Source organism: Esox lucius, chromosome 2, assembly GCF_011004845.1.
Source record: "Esox lucius isolate fEsoLuc1 chromosome 2, fEsoLuc1.pri, whole genome shotgun sequence".
Taxonomy (NCBI): Eukaryota; Metazoa; Chordata; class Actinopteri; order Esociformes; family Esocidae; genus Esox; species Esox lucius.
The window spans coordinates 3,017,168-3,036,489 of NC_047570.1; the positions used below are offsets into that span (position 1 = coordinate 3,017,168).

Genomic DNA, 19,322 nt, shown 5'->3' on the forward strand with positions numbered 1-19,322 from the left:
CACCGGCTCTCAACCGTATTCAGTTGTTGTGGAAGCAGCTTGACCATTTGGTACGTAAGAAGGGCAAATCAAGCCAATACAACTTCTGGGAGGTGCTTCAGGATGCATGGGCTGAAATCTCTTCAGATTACCTCAACAAATTTACAACTAGAATGCCAAAGGTCTGCAAGGTTGTAATTGCTGCAGATGGAGGATTCTTTGACAAAAGTGAAGTTTGAAGGACAAACAATTAAAAACCATTATTTCTAAACTTATCTGTGACTATATTTCCTATTGATTTTGCTGTATTTCCTATTCAAACTAATTTCATGTATGTTATCATGGAAAACAAGGACATTAAAGTGACACCCAAACTTTTGAATGGTAGTGTACCTCAATTGACCTCACAGGCCCCCAAGTCAACACAAGGAGTCGCTATTGCGCAGGTACACTGGGCTAATCCACAAACAGGATTAGAACCCTTTTCTCTCAGTAACACAGCTAACTGTCAGAAAATTCTGTCACTTTACCACACCAGTAGTAAGACAGCTCCCTATGACATTATAATAGCAGCACTTGACAGGGTGAGAACACCTTTCTTAAGTGAATAGTTAAGTAAAATTATTTGTATGTTAAAAATAATTGTGAATATTGCATTCAATGTGATGAAGGGCAAATGATCAGAGTGTAAGAGATTTGATTTTATCACCTGGAAAGTGAGGAGTCAAGTCAGGTTAGCTAACGACTCAAGTGAGAATGGACTACAAACCATCAGAATACAGTCAATTCCACTTACATCAACACGTAAAAAATAAAATCTATTTTGAATATTAATTGTTGGATAGATTATAAGGATAAAAAGCCATCTTATTTAGGGATACTGCAGTCAATGGGAGACTGGGAAATCACCCTTTCCATGACTGAAAACCCTAACACTAATGTGGGTGAGAGTAATCTTATAAGCTGCTGGAAGAAGTCAAACTGTAGCTGTGGGACTTTGACATGCTGCCTGTCTGCTTCCCAGTGGTCTGCACCGAACCGACAGACTCAATGGGATTACTGTCTGGAGTCTAGACCTGGAGTGGAGCTTTCCAGAACTTAGATTAAGCTTAGCCTTAGACAAAAAACATGCTGTAGATGCACAGCCGTAAGTGCCTTTTAGTCATGAGAAACAGCTTGAGTTTCTCATGTTTGGGGTTAACTCCATTTCAATCACAGTCAATTCACGAGTACACTTAACAAAACTCAGCATTGGGTGATATATACTTTAAAAGTGCTGTGGTTAGCTGGGAGAGTGCTTTGATTGTTATGCTGTAGTGATAAAAGCCAGATGGAATTGTTTCTCAGTTGGTATTGTTTATCTGTTATACTTTTCTTTCTGTTAGGCCCTTTTGAATTGCTCCTGCTAATGATTAAGAGCAAATGTACCTTTCACAGTAAACCAAAGTTTTTTTAACTGATCCAAGATCAGATCTTAAGTGGATCTTCCAGTTGAAACAACATAGTGTTTCAGCTTCTTGTTTTGTAAACATACTGTACAGCAAGTTCATCTGACCTAGAGGTTGTACAATGAACCTGTAAAGCAGATATTAGGGGAAAAGTCTATGTGAAATTCGGGGGTTACGAATATACAGTGACCATATAACTTATTTTAGCTGGTATGGGGAATTTTAAGGGGGGTATGGGCTTCAAACCAATCAACACATTTTCTAGGCAAAAATAATAATTTTTGATTTGCTAACATAACAAAAGAAAAACAGCTGATGCTAAATAAAAAAATGGTACCATCTGTATTCCGCTATTTTAATTCGGCGGCAAGTCTGAATACGTTTTATTACCATGGCCAGGGACCTTGCAAAAAAGCTGCAAGCCGTCAATTGCCCATCCCTGTCTTGGAGGAACGTACCGTGAGTCTCTTGGTGGCATCCACCTCGATCATGCCCCGGAGGAGGTTCTGACAGTCTGGGGGGATGAAGTGGGGCATGTGGAAAACCCCCAACTTCACTTTCTCCAGCAGATTCCTTAGGTTGTCATCATCAAATGGCAGGGCACCCTGAGATTAAGAAGATTTGTTTTACAATTCCAGGCAGATTGCACAGTGCATTCGAATCATCAAGGTAAATACAGGCAAAACGTTTTTCCACAATGGTCCTCTGAACAATAGAGCAAGGGTCATTAATACAACAATCTACAACGGTTGTTTAAAATAAGATTTGTGACTGTTAAAAACATGTTCTAAATCATGCAAAATATATTTATATATATACATACACACACACACACACACCAATATATATACATCGATTAACCATAACATCATGACCACAAAGTGAATATCATTGATAATCTTGTTATCATGGCACCTGTGGACAGAATATTCTGTCCACAAAGTTGATGTTTTACAAGCAGGAAAAATGGGCAAGCATAAGGATCTGAGCAACTTTGACAAGGGCCAAAATGTGATGGCTAGACAACTGGGTCAGAGCATCTCCAAAACTGCAGCCCTTGTGGGGTGTTCCCGGTCTGCAGTGGTCAGTACCTATCAAAAGTGGTACAAGGAAGGAAAAGCGGTGAACTGGCAACAGGGTCATGGGTGGCTAATGCTCACTGATGCACATGGGGAGCAAAGGCTGGCCTGTGTGGTCCGATCTAACAAATGAGCTAAAGTAGCTCAAATAGCTGAAAAGGTTAATGCTGGTATTGACAGAAAGGTGTCAGAACACACAGTTTGTTGCATATAGGGCTGTGTAGCCGCAGACCAGTCATGGTGCCCGTGCTATACTGCTGAAAGCGCCTACAATGGGCAAGTGTGCGTCGCTTACCTGGAGAACACATGGCACCAGGATGAACTATGGGAAGAAGCCAAACTGGCGGAGACAGTGTGATGCTTTGGGCAATATTCTGCTGAGAATATTGTTTGAGAAACACAAGAACGACTTCAAGGTGTTGACTTGGCCTCCAAATTCCCCAGATCTCAATCCAATCGAACATCTGTGGGATGTGCTAGACAAACAGGTCCCATATCGCAACTTACAGGGCTTAAAGGTTCTGCTGCTAACGTCTTGGTGCCAGATACCACAGCACACCTTCAGAGGTCTAGTAGAGTCCATGTCTCGATGGGTCAGGGCTGTTTGGCGGCAAAAGGGGACCTACACAATATTAGGCAGTTGGTCATAGTGTTATGGCTGATCGGTGTATATATATATACAGTGGGGAGAACAAGTATTTGATACACTGCCGATTTTGCAGGTTTTCTCACTTACAAAGCATGTAGAGGTCTGTAATGGCATAACAAGGTAGTTTTTAGATAATTAGGAGACAGAGGTGAAAGCGTAGAGAAGGGAATTGAACCCTGTTCTCCAGCACGGGCTGCATATGTGCATATGAGTCACGTTAATCATTGTTTTAATGTAATGTTGGTCGCAGACTGGAGGAAAGCAATTGTACACTCCAGGTATTATAGACAACATTTTTAGCACGGCTGGGCTGACATAGTTTACCACACACCCTCATGTACAATTGCATTATGTCTCACTACAGAGTTTGTTAGGGCTGGTCTCCAGAGGCCAGATAAAGCCTGGTTCTAGACCAAAATGTATGTTAAATGGAAACAGAACAGCTTTGATAAACCAGACAGAAAGCATCAGATATTTTTTCTTACATTATGACAAGTCCCTGTTTTTTAATCCAATTTTAATTCAAACGATTTTACCAGCAAATCTAAAACCATGTCAAAGTTGAAAACTGACAGGGGATGCTGTATTCTGTATTCTGTTGTATGCATCTGACAAAGAAAAACAAAAAGGTATTCTTGTTTTCATTTACACATGTAATTTGTAAGCCAAGGGAATACTGTGCCTGAACATTACTCATGGCAGTCAATGTATGTATATCTGTTACAGACACAAATCTTAGTTCTCGCATAATCTTGTAAGCCTTCTTCGACATCTCCAACATGAATGGTTGTCAAGGCTAGCAATTCATGAGGGTTACTCATGGCAATCAGTGAACATCACCCTGACGGCTGAAACAGGTATTCATTATTCTACTGGATGGGAGGTGTAGTTTATGGCGTCATGACGGATTTTCCCATCTCAATGTGCCTACATCAGGGAGACAGAGATGGCCACCATGACAAACAAATGGAGAAAATGAAAAAAAAAAAATTGGTACGAAGGCTGTCTCATGACCTCTTCTTTATATCATAGAATGCACACTTGTACAATCACACAGGGGGAAGAGAGACGCAAATGCATAAACAGACAGACTATAATCTTCTTTGTTCTCTGCCTCTTCGCTTTGTCACTGTCTAACCAGAGCTAAGAGCTCTGGCGACACAGTCTGATTAATGAGCATCTGTGTGTCGGTACAAAGCTGACAGTGAGGACAGCCCAGGAAATCCCTGCTGCTCAGATCAGAAAACATGACGAATCAACCAATCATATAGTGTTGGAGCAATGTTAAAAACACAGAGTGCTAATTTTATTTTCCATCTTTTTTCAATTGCTTAAACACAATTTTGAAAACAGGGCCCGGTTTTTCAAACCCCTTCACACAATTAGCACACTACACCAAAGTAGCAAAACACCTCAGATTATATGCAAAATGTAACACTGTAATACTATACAATGTCTTATAAAAACCTTATTTTGAGGTCATAACATAAACCCAACCATCATATGGTCTGATTCTGTTTGAATCAGTCAAACACTCCTGTGCTAAGACACTTTTAGCATTTAAACAGAGAAAGTGGAAAAATAAATTCACCAACATCACGACACCAATTGTGCAGACTAATGAAAATATTTATTTTCATGTACTCAAGTCTGTCAATACTGAACATTTCAACAAAACATTAATAACACATTTTCCAGTTTTCATACAGTATTAATGAACGTACCATTGTACTGTAAGCCTACAATAATACTGTAACATAAATTACATATCCAGTTCAGTACCGAAAAAAATAACTATATACCTAAACATTTCTCTGCCTAGCTGGATCTGGCCACAGGGCCTCATCAACATCACAGGCTATATTTTCATTTGCAAGGCAACGTGGGAAGAATATTTTGGAGTGACAAATCCACTCTTGTATGAATGCTGCTTCAATTCGATCACATACTTCCTCCATAGTTTGAATGAGGGCCATCTGGACATAGGGCCGGAAATCATAAACCTTCCACCGCCATGCTGAGAAGAACTCCTCCTTTAGGAAGGGGGTGGAAGGTATTGAACTGTAAATTGTGGGTGTTGATGAAACCAGTTTTGGACCAGAGCAAAACGATGGAAAGCTGCATTATTGGCCAAAATTAGGTTTATGATCTCTCGCTCCGGTGTGAATATGGGGCCCCTCCCTCCTCAGTGTTCTCGACGTTCAATCCTATGTTGGGCAAACAGAATACATGTAGCTTACTGTAAAATGATGCATGAATAGATACCAAAACTGTTGATATTGTACATGCAGTAAGCTATGGATTTTCTGTTGACAGAAGATATGTTTCTCACCTGTGCTCTTGATGAAATGTCCAAACTATTGATGCCACCGTGTACCTTCTTTGGTTAGGCTGTACTCTCAGTCCAGCCTCCCTCAGTGTTAGTTCGTGGTTTATTACATGGACCACAATTGTAGCACAAATTTCGTTACACAGATTTGGTTGTCTTCTTCTTTGTGCATGTCCTGCCCCTCCTCCAGGTCTTCCTGTCCCTCTTCCTCTACCTTGGCCTCTTCCTCCACCTTGTTCTCTCCGGATGACCCCTCTCATCCGAACTCTCCCTCTTCCTCTGACACCATCCGTTATTTTTGAAGACAGGTGAACTTACCTATTGCCTTTTTATGGTGCTTAAACCTGATTTTTGTGTCTACAATTAAGCACCAGTGTGTGCACACCTGGTGGCTGGGTTTAACCAATTGGTTCATGGGTGTATTCATTTGAAAGCCTTTGCTTTGAAATTGCAAGGAAATGACATCATGATAAATTCCTGTGTCAAATGCATACAAGTGTGTTTAGTGTTTTGCAAATCACTGTGTGTAATGTTTTGCAAAAAGTGTGAAGCTGACAATGTGCTTACAGTTGTGCAAATCTAGGCCGGTGTTTTGCTCCTTGAGTGTAAGGTTTTGCTAATTGTGGGAATGTTTGTGTGTAAGCAATAAAAAAAAAAAAACTGTAATCCAAGTTTTGAATGTCCTGTTTTACACTATGTACAGACAAGATCTGTTTCTTGTCAGAATTTAGCAGATGCTCTCAGACAGATCAACTTACAGTGAAATGCTTAGAAACAGCACTGATTTTATTTATATTATCTTAATACAGTCTGATATGTTTTAACATTCCTTCTCAAACACTTTTATTTAACCTTGTTTATTACATATTTTACTCAAAACATCCCCTGTCCACTCTAATTCTTCCACAGGGTATGTTGAGAAAAAAGAAAACCTATGTCATATTTCTTTTAATGAAACTAAACTTTTGGTCAGTTCTTCAGAGTATTTGAGATTCCAGTAAAAGAATACATTCCATGCAAGTCACTGCAGAGCAAAGTCATCTCTGAGTCACTTAGGTGCATCTTCCCCCGTCACATTCCCTCAGGTCAAATCACAACACAAAACTCAACGTATGCCAGAGAGACACACAAATTAACTTCTAGTACTTATTTCCATTTGCCTTGGCAAATCTTGTTTCATTTTATAGGTTGCGTAAGCACACGGGATTCTAAAAATAAAAGGAACTGGCTGTATTTACTGGTTGTTTCTGTGTTGTTTGTTTACTGTAGCGGGTCAAAGAGGAGCGAGGATGAGCTTTAAGAACATGGCACGATGGCGGCACATCTCAGGGTCATCACCGAGGGAAAAGGCAGCTGTCCATCACTCACCACTAAAAGTGCAAAGAGGATGACCCCGCAGCTCCAAACGTCTGCTTTCCTCCCATCGTACTTCTCCCCCTGACAGAGAGAGAGAGAGACAGTGAATAAGACACACCGAGACAAACATAGAAATACAAAAAAAGAGAGAGTGAGACTGACAGAATGAATGAAATAGAGGCAGAAAATCCCAAAAGACAAAAATAAAGAGAAAGAAAACTGAGGGTTGAAGCGTTTTTATGAACTGAAAACCTTTGAGCCATCGTGTTAACCTTTAAAATTTTCCCTTGGGTGAATCGGTGCTTAAGAATCCAGATTTCTGACAGCTGGCATGCATATTCACCTGACATCCACCTGATTTACAGCTGAACGGCTTACATCAGACAACTAGTGATGACATAACATGGCTCAGTTGCATTATCATCGCCTGAGATCTGAGCTGTGGCTCATTGCAAAGATGAGTAGAGCACTCTAAAATGAATGGTTGGAGGGCATTCAGTCTTGTGCTCTAATACCATTATTAGACAGAGGGAGAGGGAGACAGAGAGAGAGAGATACAGGACTGAGGTGAGAAATAATTTGGGGGGGTAGGGTAAAGAGAGAGAAATTAGAAAAAAAGAAAGAAAGAGGGAGGCAGGTTTATGTGCACACAAAATTAAAGTGGAAACAGAGCTGCATTTCCTAGCCTCCTGCCCAAAGTATGACTACTTTAGAAAGTCAAGTTTCCCTTAGATCATATAGAATCAGAAAGAGTTTGAAATCAAAAATTGATAAGCTCCCGCATCTGTTAGGGGAAATACTGCAATGTTTAATACCAGCAAAAATACTTGGGACCATTTCCCATGAGGAATGGGCAACCAGTCCAGCACAGACAACATGAACCTAACCCATATTCAAGTCTTCATTTATCCTCTCTTGTCATTCTCACTTGTAACTTTGTAAATTGTTACTTTACATAGCCTATAATATAAAAAGCACAATGCATTTTTTTAACATTATACATGTATAATGTTCACCTTCTGATGTTATTGTCTTGTTATTTATCACTTAATTAAGAGTCCCTCATTCTCCTTGTGTTTCTCCCACCAATCTTACTTAACATTTACATGCATTTATGTCAGGAGGAATGCAAACATTTGCAATGTAAACAAAGATTTCCTGTTCAAATAAAGCTCTAAAAACTGAAGAAAGAGGTACAAAGGGGAGAGAATGACAGAGAGAGTAAACAAGAAAAAGAAAAACAGAGGTAGAGAGGTAGGTGGAAAGAGAGAGCGATTGAGACAGATCTTACCCTTATGACTTCTGGGCAAGCATAGTGAGGAGATCTGTGAAGAGAGAAATAGACACCCAAATGCATTACACTAGGTAATGAGCACTGTGTTTGACACACACAGACAAGCACCTAAAACACGTTCATCAGAAAGAGTGCTCACATCATGTAAACAATTAAACAAATATCCCCTACCCTAAACACACACAACACACACTTATCATAAGGACCATATCAGCCTGGGGACTACATGTCTGCTGCAGATGTAAAAAGTCACCCTGATGGAATGGATGAAATCCAGTGTAATAGCAGAGAGAGGTTCTGCTGCAGTCAGGAAAATGGCACTCAGTGCTCAGTCTGCTACAGTACTGAACTCAATCCATTTTTGGATTTGCCCAAATGGGTCTCAGCCAACGTCTTGGGCTTCGATTTACGAAAGCCTCTGCTTCCATGTGTTGAGTGCACATTGTGCAGTGGACGACCCGCCACGGTACTGAACACAGGGTCATGGTAAAACTGGGTCGCGTGGGCCGTGGTATAGTTTATTATAATACAACATGGAACCTGTGGTTCCGACATGCTGTACACAAAATGGTTGCATAGTCATAAACCGGGTGGGTTGAACTGTGAATGCTGATTGTCAGAAAGCACTTATAAATTAAACATCAAGACATTTTTGCCATTCTAATTGCATTGGTAACCAGTTTAAAATAGCATAAAGGCATTTTGGGTGTTTGTGGTTTATTGTCAATATACCTTTGCTAAGGGCTTTATCCATGCCATGCATCTTAACTGTTCCGTACATAAATGTTCAAATATGGGGTTCCCTATCAACACATGTATTGCTATCAGGCCTGCATGTTTAAAACTGGCTTTTCATGCCAACCAACTACTTAAGAGTCCCTCATTCTCCTCGTGTTTCTCCCACCAATCTTACTTTACACTTAAATGCCTTTACATCAGGAGGAATGCAAACATTTGCATGTGGTGACGTATCTGGCCGATTTATGTCCTGCGTACTGTGTAATTCATGAATATATACGGAGATACAGTCAGAGAGTTGTCGTGCATCTGCTTAAATGCAAAGCACACACACGTACATACGCATGCATGTGCACACAGAATTAGTCGTTATGCAATTATGGTAATTTATGCGTAACCATTCAATTTGAACTAGTCAAACAGAGCCTTGTTAGAGCCATGCACACCAAAAACTAATTATAAACTAACACCGTTTTTTCTTCTACTAATCGCATAGTTCAGTGCAACTCGTCGTAGGTTATTTCAGAACGATTATTTAAGCAGTGTGTTTTTTTCACACCAGTTAGGCTAAAAAAGCATTCTGCAATTTCTCTTAAATACAAACCAAAGTTGTTCCATCTGAAGACGCCCCTGATCGATCAGACATAAGTCAAATATTTGAGTGTGCGAAAGAGTTACGATGTATGAAGGTCATATTTCACATCCCGTCAGTCAGAGGCCTATCTCAATCTATGAGATTGATGTCATGTCACTGGGAAGCAAGTATAAAAATGGTAATTCATCTATTTGTCATCATGTCACATTTTATGGAATGTAGTCTGTATTCCTGTTTTTCGACAAATTATATATATGTACAGTGACCTGGGAGTACAGTCGCAATACTATTATCGCCTTTGGGGCCACATGACTGCACAAACCATAATGAGTCACAATGAAAACAGGGAACAACAACAAAAATAGGTTCTGTAGGTAAGGAAATGTGACATTGCCATCGCATGAATTCAGTGTCTTTGAACAGGACACCTAGCTGTACAAAGTCACACAGTGCGAACGTGCATGTTGGACGCGCAACTTTGCCGGAGAAAACAAACCAGATGTATTTTTTTGTGGGCTGTTTTCTGGCATTGAGTCATGACCTACTTTTTGTGGGTATGAAATGGGGGGAAAAAATTGTTAAGCCCTTGACAGAGTTCACCTCGGTTAACACGTTAGTCTCTCCTGCTAACTTCTGGTTCTTATCTCCTCTGTCACATTGTACCGGGTCACAGTCTCTTTCTACCAGAGGATGATTGACAGAGATTTAGCATTGCTATGTCGCTAATCTGTAAAGATGCAGGGGTAGGCTATACTGGCTGTGGTTATCTGGGCTGAAGATCTTAACGATCATGCACATACTGACACGTTTGTTGACACACAAACATGCATGCTAAGCAGCACAAGCATGCTCATATACACACATTTAATTGTAGTTGTCACATGCTTTGCTAACAACAGGTGTAAGTCAAATACTTGCTTACACACAGACACACACACACACACACACACACACACGTCATTTATGTAGGGATTGGCCATGCAAACCCATAGAAACACATTGATGACTAACCCGCAGCTTGTCTCCAGTAGACTGTCCCCGACCTGCAGAGAAGCCATGCCAAAGTCTGCTATCCTGATGTTGTTCTTCTCATCCAACAACAGGTTCTCTGGCTTCAGGTCTCTGTGGCTAGGAGGGGAATGAGAAAGAGAGAGACAGTGTTAACCAATTATTTGCACGTACCAGGCTAAGAAAAACTGAGGACTGTAAATCCACCATGCCTTTCCATGGCTAGAACCGTTGTTCAGGATATTTCTAGAGTCTGCACACGGCATTATCCCTTCCTCTGATCCCAGGCTAATGTTTCCACTTTCCAAGAGTCTAGTGTCAGGACCAAACCTCTTTCATGTCCAGTGTTCAAGGAATAAAAGATCCTTTCGGAAATGAGAGGGAAATGGCAGACCCCTTCTAAAGCAGGCCTGAGTATGTTTTTTTCTGCTCACCAGGATCTAGATTGGACTGCTGTAAAAGCAGTTGGTGAGAACTACAACCGATGTAAAAGCACAACAATTATTTTACATTGATTTGATAACTGGTTGGTTGGTTGATTGATTGGTTGGTAAATTCAACTGATTTACAACTCACCATATCGAGTGACTGTGGCAAAAGTCTAGAGCTGATATGATCTGTCGGAAGAACTTCCTGGCCTCCTTAGGTGTTAACCGTCCTTTCTTGACCAGGTAGTCAAACAGCTCTCCGCCCGACACGTGCTCTAGAACCAGGTACCTGGAGAGTGAACCAAAACGTTTGATACACAGTATAGCTTTAGTCTGTGTATATTTCATATTATATAAAGTTCATATCTAAAAGCGCATTCCCAGACCAACAACCACGATTGAACCCAACATACCACAAGGAGTCACTAGAGCATGACCAATCAAGAAGGCAGTGCCCAACAACCACTTGTCTATCCCGAATAGCACTGCCCCCTGCAGTACAACTGGGAACTGACGGTATGGGGTGATCAGGATTCTAACCCTTGGTCATAAGGAGCTGTACTACGAGACAGTGGCTGCTGCTTGACTCAGGGACCCCTTCAAGTGACTTATTTAATGAACTCCATCATCAAGCTGTGGACGAACAGCTCCCATGAACTGCCAGTTTTTTAAAGATGTTTTTGTGGTAGTAGTAGTGGTAGTGGTCCTGGTAGTCAGTATTATCGTTGGTAGTAGTATTATCAGTACTGTAGTGTTAGTATAAGTAGTAGTACTAGTGGTACTGTAGTAGTAGTATTAGTAGTATTTGTAGTAGTAGTAGTAGTAGCAGTAGTGGTGCTGGTAGTCTCAGTAGCATTGGTGGTTGTTGTAGTATTATCAGAAGTAGTAGTAATAGTAGTAGTATTAGCAGTACTGTAGTAGTAGTATTAGTAGTAGCAGTGGTGGTGCTGATAGTCTCAGTATTACTGCTGGTAGAAGTATTAATGGTAGTAGCAGTATTAATGGTAGTAGTATTATTAGTATGAGTACGGTAAAGTGGTAGTAATACTGTGGTGCTGGTAGTATCTAGTGGTAGTGGTATTGGTAGTAGTTCTTATACTCTGCACATTTCTGCGGCAGACAGGTGCTGTGAGAGGATGAGGATGCATTTGAGTGTAACTCTTGTGATAGCTACTGTACTTTATTTTTTTATCAAAAGAAGACTGCAGACACACTGTCTGCAGGAAGGCAAGCAGGGTCCTTCACAATCCCCCCCCCCCCCCCCCCCCCCCCGCGCCTCTTTCCCACCCACACCACTTCCTGATTTATTAGCAGATTAAGGGATGTGCTGAAGCGTTCACCTGCCAACGCTAGTTAAATTTGGAACACATTCACACATGATTTGTGAGTGGGCGAATGTATCCGAGGCAAACACTTTGCATCCGTGTCGGCGATCCGTCTGTGTCATTGGAATATTAGGAAAACAGATTCCCGTGGCGCTCGGAGCTGGGGCCTTTATCAATTATTGAATAGTGCATTAAGCGGACCCATTGGAGCAAGAACACGGGAAAGATTTAATACATAGGATAACATATGGATCTACATTAAGAAACCTGCAGGAATGCAAATAGGCAAGGGGACCCAACGAAACATCAAATGCCAGCGTGGAAATGGCTCGGAGAAAGACGTTTTTCAAGTGATATTTAACGTGTATTGCTTGTTTGCTCAAGTGAATTTCAACATGTCTTGCTTGTTTGCTGACATGTTGCTATGCACTCGAGCTTCTCCAAATATGCAATTTAAGAGTTTTTATGGTAGGCACATTAGTAACAACCCCAACCAAATAGTTTACTAAAAGGATACTCACAAATACTTCTTGTTTTCGTAGACATCGTGCAACTTTAAAACATGAGGGTGCTCTATGAGCTTCAGAATGGCTATCTCCCGCTCCACCTGCAGAGAGACAAATAAACAGAGAGACAAGAGGGAAATTAGACTATATATTATATACATTTTATCTGGGAAAAAGCAGCCATGTAACTTATGACAGTGGGTTTTCCCCTTTGGATGTGCAAAGAAAGAGTGAGCACAGGAAAGGGAATACTTGAGGGAAAATAAGAAGTGGCAGAGACAGATAGAGTGACAGAGGGGAAAAAACAAACAAAAGGAAAATAAGTAGAGAATTAAGAACAACAAACAAAGAAAAAATAATCAAGAATGGTTGGGAAGAAAAGATGGACTGGCAGTGCCAGTGCTGATTTCTGGCATGGCAGCTTGGGCTCATGCCAGGGCCCGCGGGCACATCGACAAGCCTACCACTTGTTTAGGTCCTGCTCCTGACATAGCAAAACCACACACCAGCTAATTCATCCTATTAATCAAACACCTGGATCACAGCAGGTAGGGGACAGCTACTGTACCAGTTGGGTGTGTGTAATATTTGGATGACGCTGGATGACGTTAGGGTTTATTGATGTGATGGAAGGTAGGTTTTTTGCAGAGTATATTGGTCCTTTTGAGCACAGACCATATGAAAAATATGTGTCCAGCTGCAAGAAACATTTGATCTGAGATGTTCTATTACAAAAATGACTACTTAGTGACTAACAGTAACCTGATGACAAAACACATCAATGACCAACAATAAATATCAACTGCATTTATTTTGCCACTGTGCATCCAGAGGTAAGTGTGTGTAACCTTGGTCTGTCATGAACAGTTACCCTGTACTAACATCATGACACATGCTATGTCGTCCTCCATTTGGTGTGAGGGAGTCACTTGTGTGTAATCCTATCATTATTCAAAAGAATAATTGGAAAGTGACAGGTCAATGGAGAGAATGCACAATGTTGAAACTTTTATAGAGCTATAAGATCTAGGTGGAAAATAAATGAGTTACATGAGTATATAAAACTTTTGTTAGAAGCTGAGAAGTTTTTTTTTTCAGTTACTGTAGAAACCAACGCTTATTAAAGGCATGCTTCTATTTTGAGTGAGGCATCATAATCCCCATAAAGGCTAGCGGCAAAACATTCAACATTTAGCAAATTTTTTTTTTTGAAGAGTGAGTTGATTTTTGTTGACAAACCTCATCCTGTCCTAATCAAAATGCAGAGGCGGTAAAAAATCTAAACGAAACAGACCTTATTGGATGGGAAAGAAAAAATCCACTATGGAAGAAAAGAATGGTGGAATAACAGAAGGGGATATAACACAATCATGTTTTGCCACTACTGTAGGTTTTGTGGGGATTAAGACTCATACTATAGTAGTTAATATTGATAGTACTATTCCTATTTGTTCTCCTTACCAGTCAAACAACCTTATGGATATAATTTCTATGGGTGAATTCACACTGCATAGACCCATAGAAATTTTACCTGATAAAAATGAACATAAAATGGGTCCCATTTTTACTGAAGTTCTCAGTTAATTAACTGTCCACTACAGATACAGTACCACCCACTGATCACTGCGTTACCCCTGTGCAATCTAGAAACATGACAGGTGACAGAAGAGGTATAGGTTTTGAAGTCAAAGAACACTGTTAGTGAAATACATTACGTAAACTAGCTAGATAGTTACCTAGCTAGCTAGGGCTACCTCGTCTGACACAAACAACTTAATTAGGATGTTTGTTAAAGTGGGAAACATATCTTTTTTTTTTTGATCTGAGTGGGCATTACTGAAAGGAGTCGAGGAAGGAGGAAAATCCTTTTAGCTAGCCAACTTTTAGTGGAACATATTCAACCAAATTCAGCAGTTCAGCAGTATCCTTAACTTCAGAAGTATCCCTAACTCTATTTCTTTTAGTTTAAGACCTTTGACAGGTAGATGTTAGCTTGAGAGCTAAAGTTAGAAACATCATTGCATGCTTGTTTAATGACTGTCAAACTTAAGAAATGTTGCCCATTTGTCAACAAAACACTGTATTTATGTAGATAAAATACTCCCAATCAAAACCATCCAATCGTGTAGTACATCACTCATTTAGTATGATATTTTGTGTCACAACCTGAACAGTTTGGCATGTATTCGCATTACATTTTCAATCCATTGTGTGTCATATCACCCAAAATTGGTGTGAACAGAATAGAAAATGCATCTTTTATTGACTTTTTACAGTATTGCAGATACTGCAATAGCCTCTGAGATATCTGGTCTATACAATGTCTACTGCACATCTCAGGAGGGCACACACACACCTTTAGCCCAGAGTGCTGAGTTGTCTTTACAGTAGGCTAGCAGGAGCAATGCCAGCACAGTAAAAACATGAAGGATGAAGCTGGGCAGCTGGCTCATGTCTCTTTTAATCACACTCTCCCTAATTGCTTCATTAAAGTGTCTGGCTTGTTAACCACAGGAACAGGTACCATAAACCATAAATACAGAAAAGAAACAGTCCGGCACAAAAAATATTCACCTTTCCCTGCACAGTTCAGCTTGTACTCTGCAATAGTAGAACTCCATCTGCACGATATTTTGCTGAGTTTGGCTAATTGGTGTGTTATTGATGGGTAACTTTGGTGAACAAATGTTAAACTCATTCCATATATTCTCAAATATATTTGGTTTTGATTAGGCCACTCCAGAACATTGACCATTTTCGTTTTTAAACCACTCCCTTATGGTTTTGGCTGTATGTTTGGGCTCATTGTCATGCTAGAAGATGAGTCTTGTACCATCTCCCAGGTCTATTGCAGACATTAGCATGTTGTCTTCTAGGTTTTCTCTATACTTTGCTGAATCCATTTTGCCATCTTTCCAGGCCGTATGCAGAGAAGCATACCCATAGCATGATGCTGCCACCAACATGCATCACGGTAGGGATGATGTTCCCAGGATGATGTGCAGTGTTAGTCTTGCGCCAAATATAGAGCTTAGCGTTGAAGCCAAAAATATCTATTTTGGTTTTATCAGATTATAGAATCTTCTTCCACTTGGTCTCAGAGTCGGTCACAATCCTTCTGATCTGTTGATTTCTTTTTTATAAAGATCACTTTTGTGAAAGACTCAGGTTACTGTTTGCAATACGCATTGTGTCAGATGTGGAAAACTGTAACTTGCAGTGTTAGCCCAGATCTGCCATGGAAGACTGTAACTCCTTTACAGTTGCCAAAGGCGTCTTGGTGGCCTCCCTGACTTGTGCCTTTCTCGTATGGATACCAAGTTTTTTGAAGACAGCCTGTTCTAGACACATTCACATTTGTGCCATATTCTCTAAACCTCTCAATACTAGGATTTACTGAGCTCCAGAAGATATTCAATGCCATGGATATTCAATGCCTTATTATATCATACCACTGATTGGTGCCTTTGAATAAACTTTTTCTGGATTTTCTCTGTCATAATGTAGTTTTTGTTAACGATTGCACAAACCAACTGTGGGACCTCCAAGTGACAGATGTATTTAACCTGAAATCATGTGAAACACTGAGTTAGAATGTTTGCCAAATAGCTGGTTCCAATCCGCAAGCCAACAAGGTGATGAATTAATAACAAAACTGTTGGCGGGCCTCTAAATGGCTTCCGGTGCACGGTTAAAATCTGGCACACCTTGCCTTTAATACTATCTTTATCTCTATCTCTCTTTATCAAATGAAGCATTCAAATGCCAAATACTAAACCTTAGTTACATATTTTGATGTTGCAACACAGAGTAGGTGAAAAACACACAAACAAATTGTTCATTTCACCTGAAGCAAGGAAACCCCGTCATCTTCCAGACTTGGGACTTATTTCAACAGACTAAAACGGTGCGGATGTCCTGGTTTAAAGAGCCAGTAGGTCTCATTAGCCTAGTATCAGAACGCATAGGAGTTGCCTTGGAGCAACATCTTGATGCACAGAGAGGACCAAACATTGCAATTGCTGACTGTTGCACCCTGATGCTTGTCATCTGGACTCAGTGAGACAATTATCTAGAATTAAGTCATGATGTGCATGCATTATTCTATAGTTTGATTCTAAGCTGAATTTCCTGGAATGGCCTGTGTATGGCTCCCAACTATCCAAAGTCAGCTGCAAGCTGCAGCAAGGGGATGCATCCCAATCGCGTCCTTAACTACTACACACAAGCATTTGGCTCCATTAGCCACTACAATGACTGTATTGTGTATGCAACCAGTCTTTTTCTTTTTATTCAGGGAGGTAATTAATTCACAGAATGTTAACCTCCACGTCTGTTTCAAACTTCTTGACTTTCCCTTTAGTGTTTAAATCATCGTAACGCAACCATATCAATGCACCACATTGCAATACATATTTAAAAGATGATAAACCACTCACAGTGTTGACATGTATTTAATAAATATATTAAAGAGAGTTATGCAACACCCAATGCCCTTGTGTGAAAATGTATCACACTCTTAGACTCAAAGACTGGGTATTGAAGAGATTTTGTCAGGACAGCCACTTCTGTGAAGATTCAAGGCCAAAGTTAGTCATATTTATACTGGGCATGCAGGGGGCCCCAAATCAGGCCTACTTTTTGACCATGGGTTTGATTACCTAGCATACCAAATAAGTTAAACAAACAGCTAAAACAACACAACAAGATCTGATCAAATTCAATTTAAAAAATGTGCACAGTGCAGAAAATAGACAGAGGGTATAAACTTTTTCATAGCTCTGAATACCTATTTTACCTAATGCCCGAATTCCACAACTCACAGCTTTACCCATTGTTTTGACTTGCTACCTATTGTAAGGGTACACGTGCCAGTGGCAGCAGGGTCAGGGAAATGTATTTGAATCCTATCAGCCATCAGGCTCCTGAACTGAGAGCCAGACACTGGCCCAAAGCACAGCCAAATTGTAGGCGGCAGAGACTTTACATACTTGAGAGCCTAGAGTAGTCCAGTTGTGTGAGTCTCTGCCTCCGGTGCACATTAACTTAATTAGGTGGCAAATATACACACACCTAAAGGATTATTAGGAACACCATACTAATACTGTGTTTGACCGCCTTTCGCCTTCAGAACTGCCTTAATTCTACGTGGCTTTGATTCAACAAGGTGCTGAAAGCATTCTTTAGAAATGTTGGCCCATATTGATAGGATAGCATCTTGCAGTTGATGGAGATGTGTGGGATGCACATCCAGGGCACGAAGCTCCCGTTCCACCACATCCCAAAGATGCTCTATTGGGTTGAGATCTGGTGACTGTGGGGGCCATTTCAGTACAGTGAACATTGTCATGTTCAAGAAAACAATTTGAAATGATTCGAGCTTTGTGACATGGTGCATTATCCTGCTGGAAGTAGCCATCAGAGGATGGGTACATGGTGGTCATAAAGGGATGGACATGGTCAGAAACAATGCTCAGGTAGGCTGTGGCATTTAAACGATGCCCAATTGGCACTAAGGAGCCTAAAGTGTGCCAAGAAAACATCCCCCACACCATTACACCACCACCAGCAGCCTACACAGTGGTAACAAGGCATGATGGATCCATGTTCTCAATCTGTTTACGGCAAATTCTGACTCTACCATCTGAATGTCTCAACAGAAATCGAGACTCATCAGACCAGGCAACATTCTTCCGGTCTTCAACTGTCCAATTTTGGTGAGCTCGTGCAACTTGTAGCCTCTTTTTCCTATTTGTAGTGGAGATGAGTGGTACCTGGTGGGGTCTTCTGCTGTTGTAGCCCATCTGCCTCAAGGTTGTGCGTGTTGTGGCTTCACAAATGCTTTGCTGCATACCTCGGTTGTAAGGAGTGGATATTTCAGTCAAAGTTGCTCTTCTATCAGCTTGAATCAGTCGGCCCATTCTCCTCTGACCTCTAGCATCAACAAGGCATTTTCGCCCACAGGACTGCCGCATACTGGATGTATTTCCCTTTTCACACCATTCTTTGTAAACCCTAGAAATGGTTGTGCGTGAAAATCCCAGTAACTGAGCAGATTGTGAAATACTCAGACCGGCCCGTCTGGCACCAACAACCATGCCATGCTCAAAATTGCTTAAATCACCTTTCTTTCCCATTCTGACATTCAGTTTGGAGTTCAGGAGATTGTCTTGACCAGGACCACACCCCTAAATGCATTGAAGCAACTGCCATGTGATTGGTTGATTAGATAATTGCATTAATGAGAAATTGAACAGGTGTTCCTAATAATCCTTTAGGTGAGTGTATATTCTTTAGTTTTTCTGTTTTCAAATTTATTTTGATCAGAGTGGGCAGTACTGAAAGGAGTCGAGGAAGGAGGCAGCTTCTTTAAAAGAAATTCCTTTTAGCAAGTCAACTTTTGGGTGGAAATTTGCCAACAAGGGTTTTTACCACCAAGTCATGTTTTGTGTATTTAAAGGCAAATCAATTCATAACATTTTTGACATATGTTCTTCTGGATTTTGTTGTTGTTATTCTGTCTCTCACTGTTCAAATAAACCTACCATTAAAATTATAGACTGATCATTTCTTTGTCAGTGGGCAAAT

General features: G+C 40.6%; 1 protein-coding gene across 8 annotated transcripts in view; it reads right to left on the minus strand.

Annotated features, from left to right (window-relative positions):
- Positions 1-19,322, minus strand: part of brsk2b (BR serine/threonine kinase 2b) — a 170,848-nt gene that overhangs the window by 48,953 nt on the left and 102,573 nt on the right. For all 8 annotated transcript variants that reach the window (XM_020044130.3, XM_020044127.3, XM_020044129.3 and 5 more), the window contains exons 3-8: positions 12,750-12,835; positions 11,052-11,192; positions 10,479-10,595; positions 8,132-8,165; positions 6,853-6,921; positions 1,886-2,032 (exon numbers count right to left, since the gene is read on the minus strand). In XM_020044130.3, the coding sequence (XP_019899689.1) occupies positions 1,886-2,032; positions 6,853-6,921; positions 8,132-8,165; positions 10,479-10,595; positions 11,052-11,192; positions 12,750-12,835 (594 nt within the window). The remainder of the gene's footprint in view (positions 1-1,885; positions 2,033-6,852; positions 6,922-8,131; positions 8,166-10,478; positions 10,596-11,051; positions 11,193-12,749; positions 12,836-19,322) is intronic.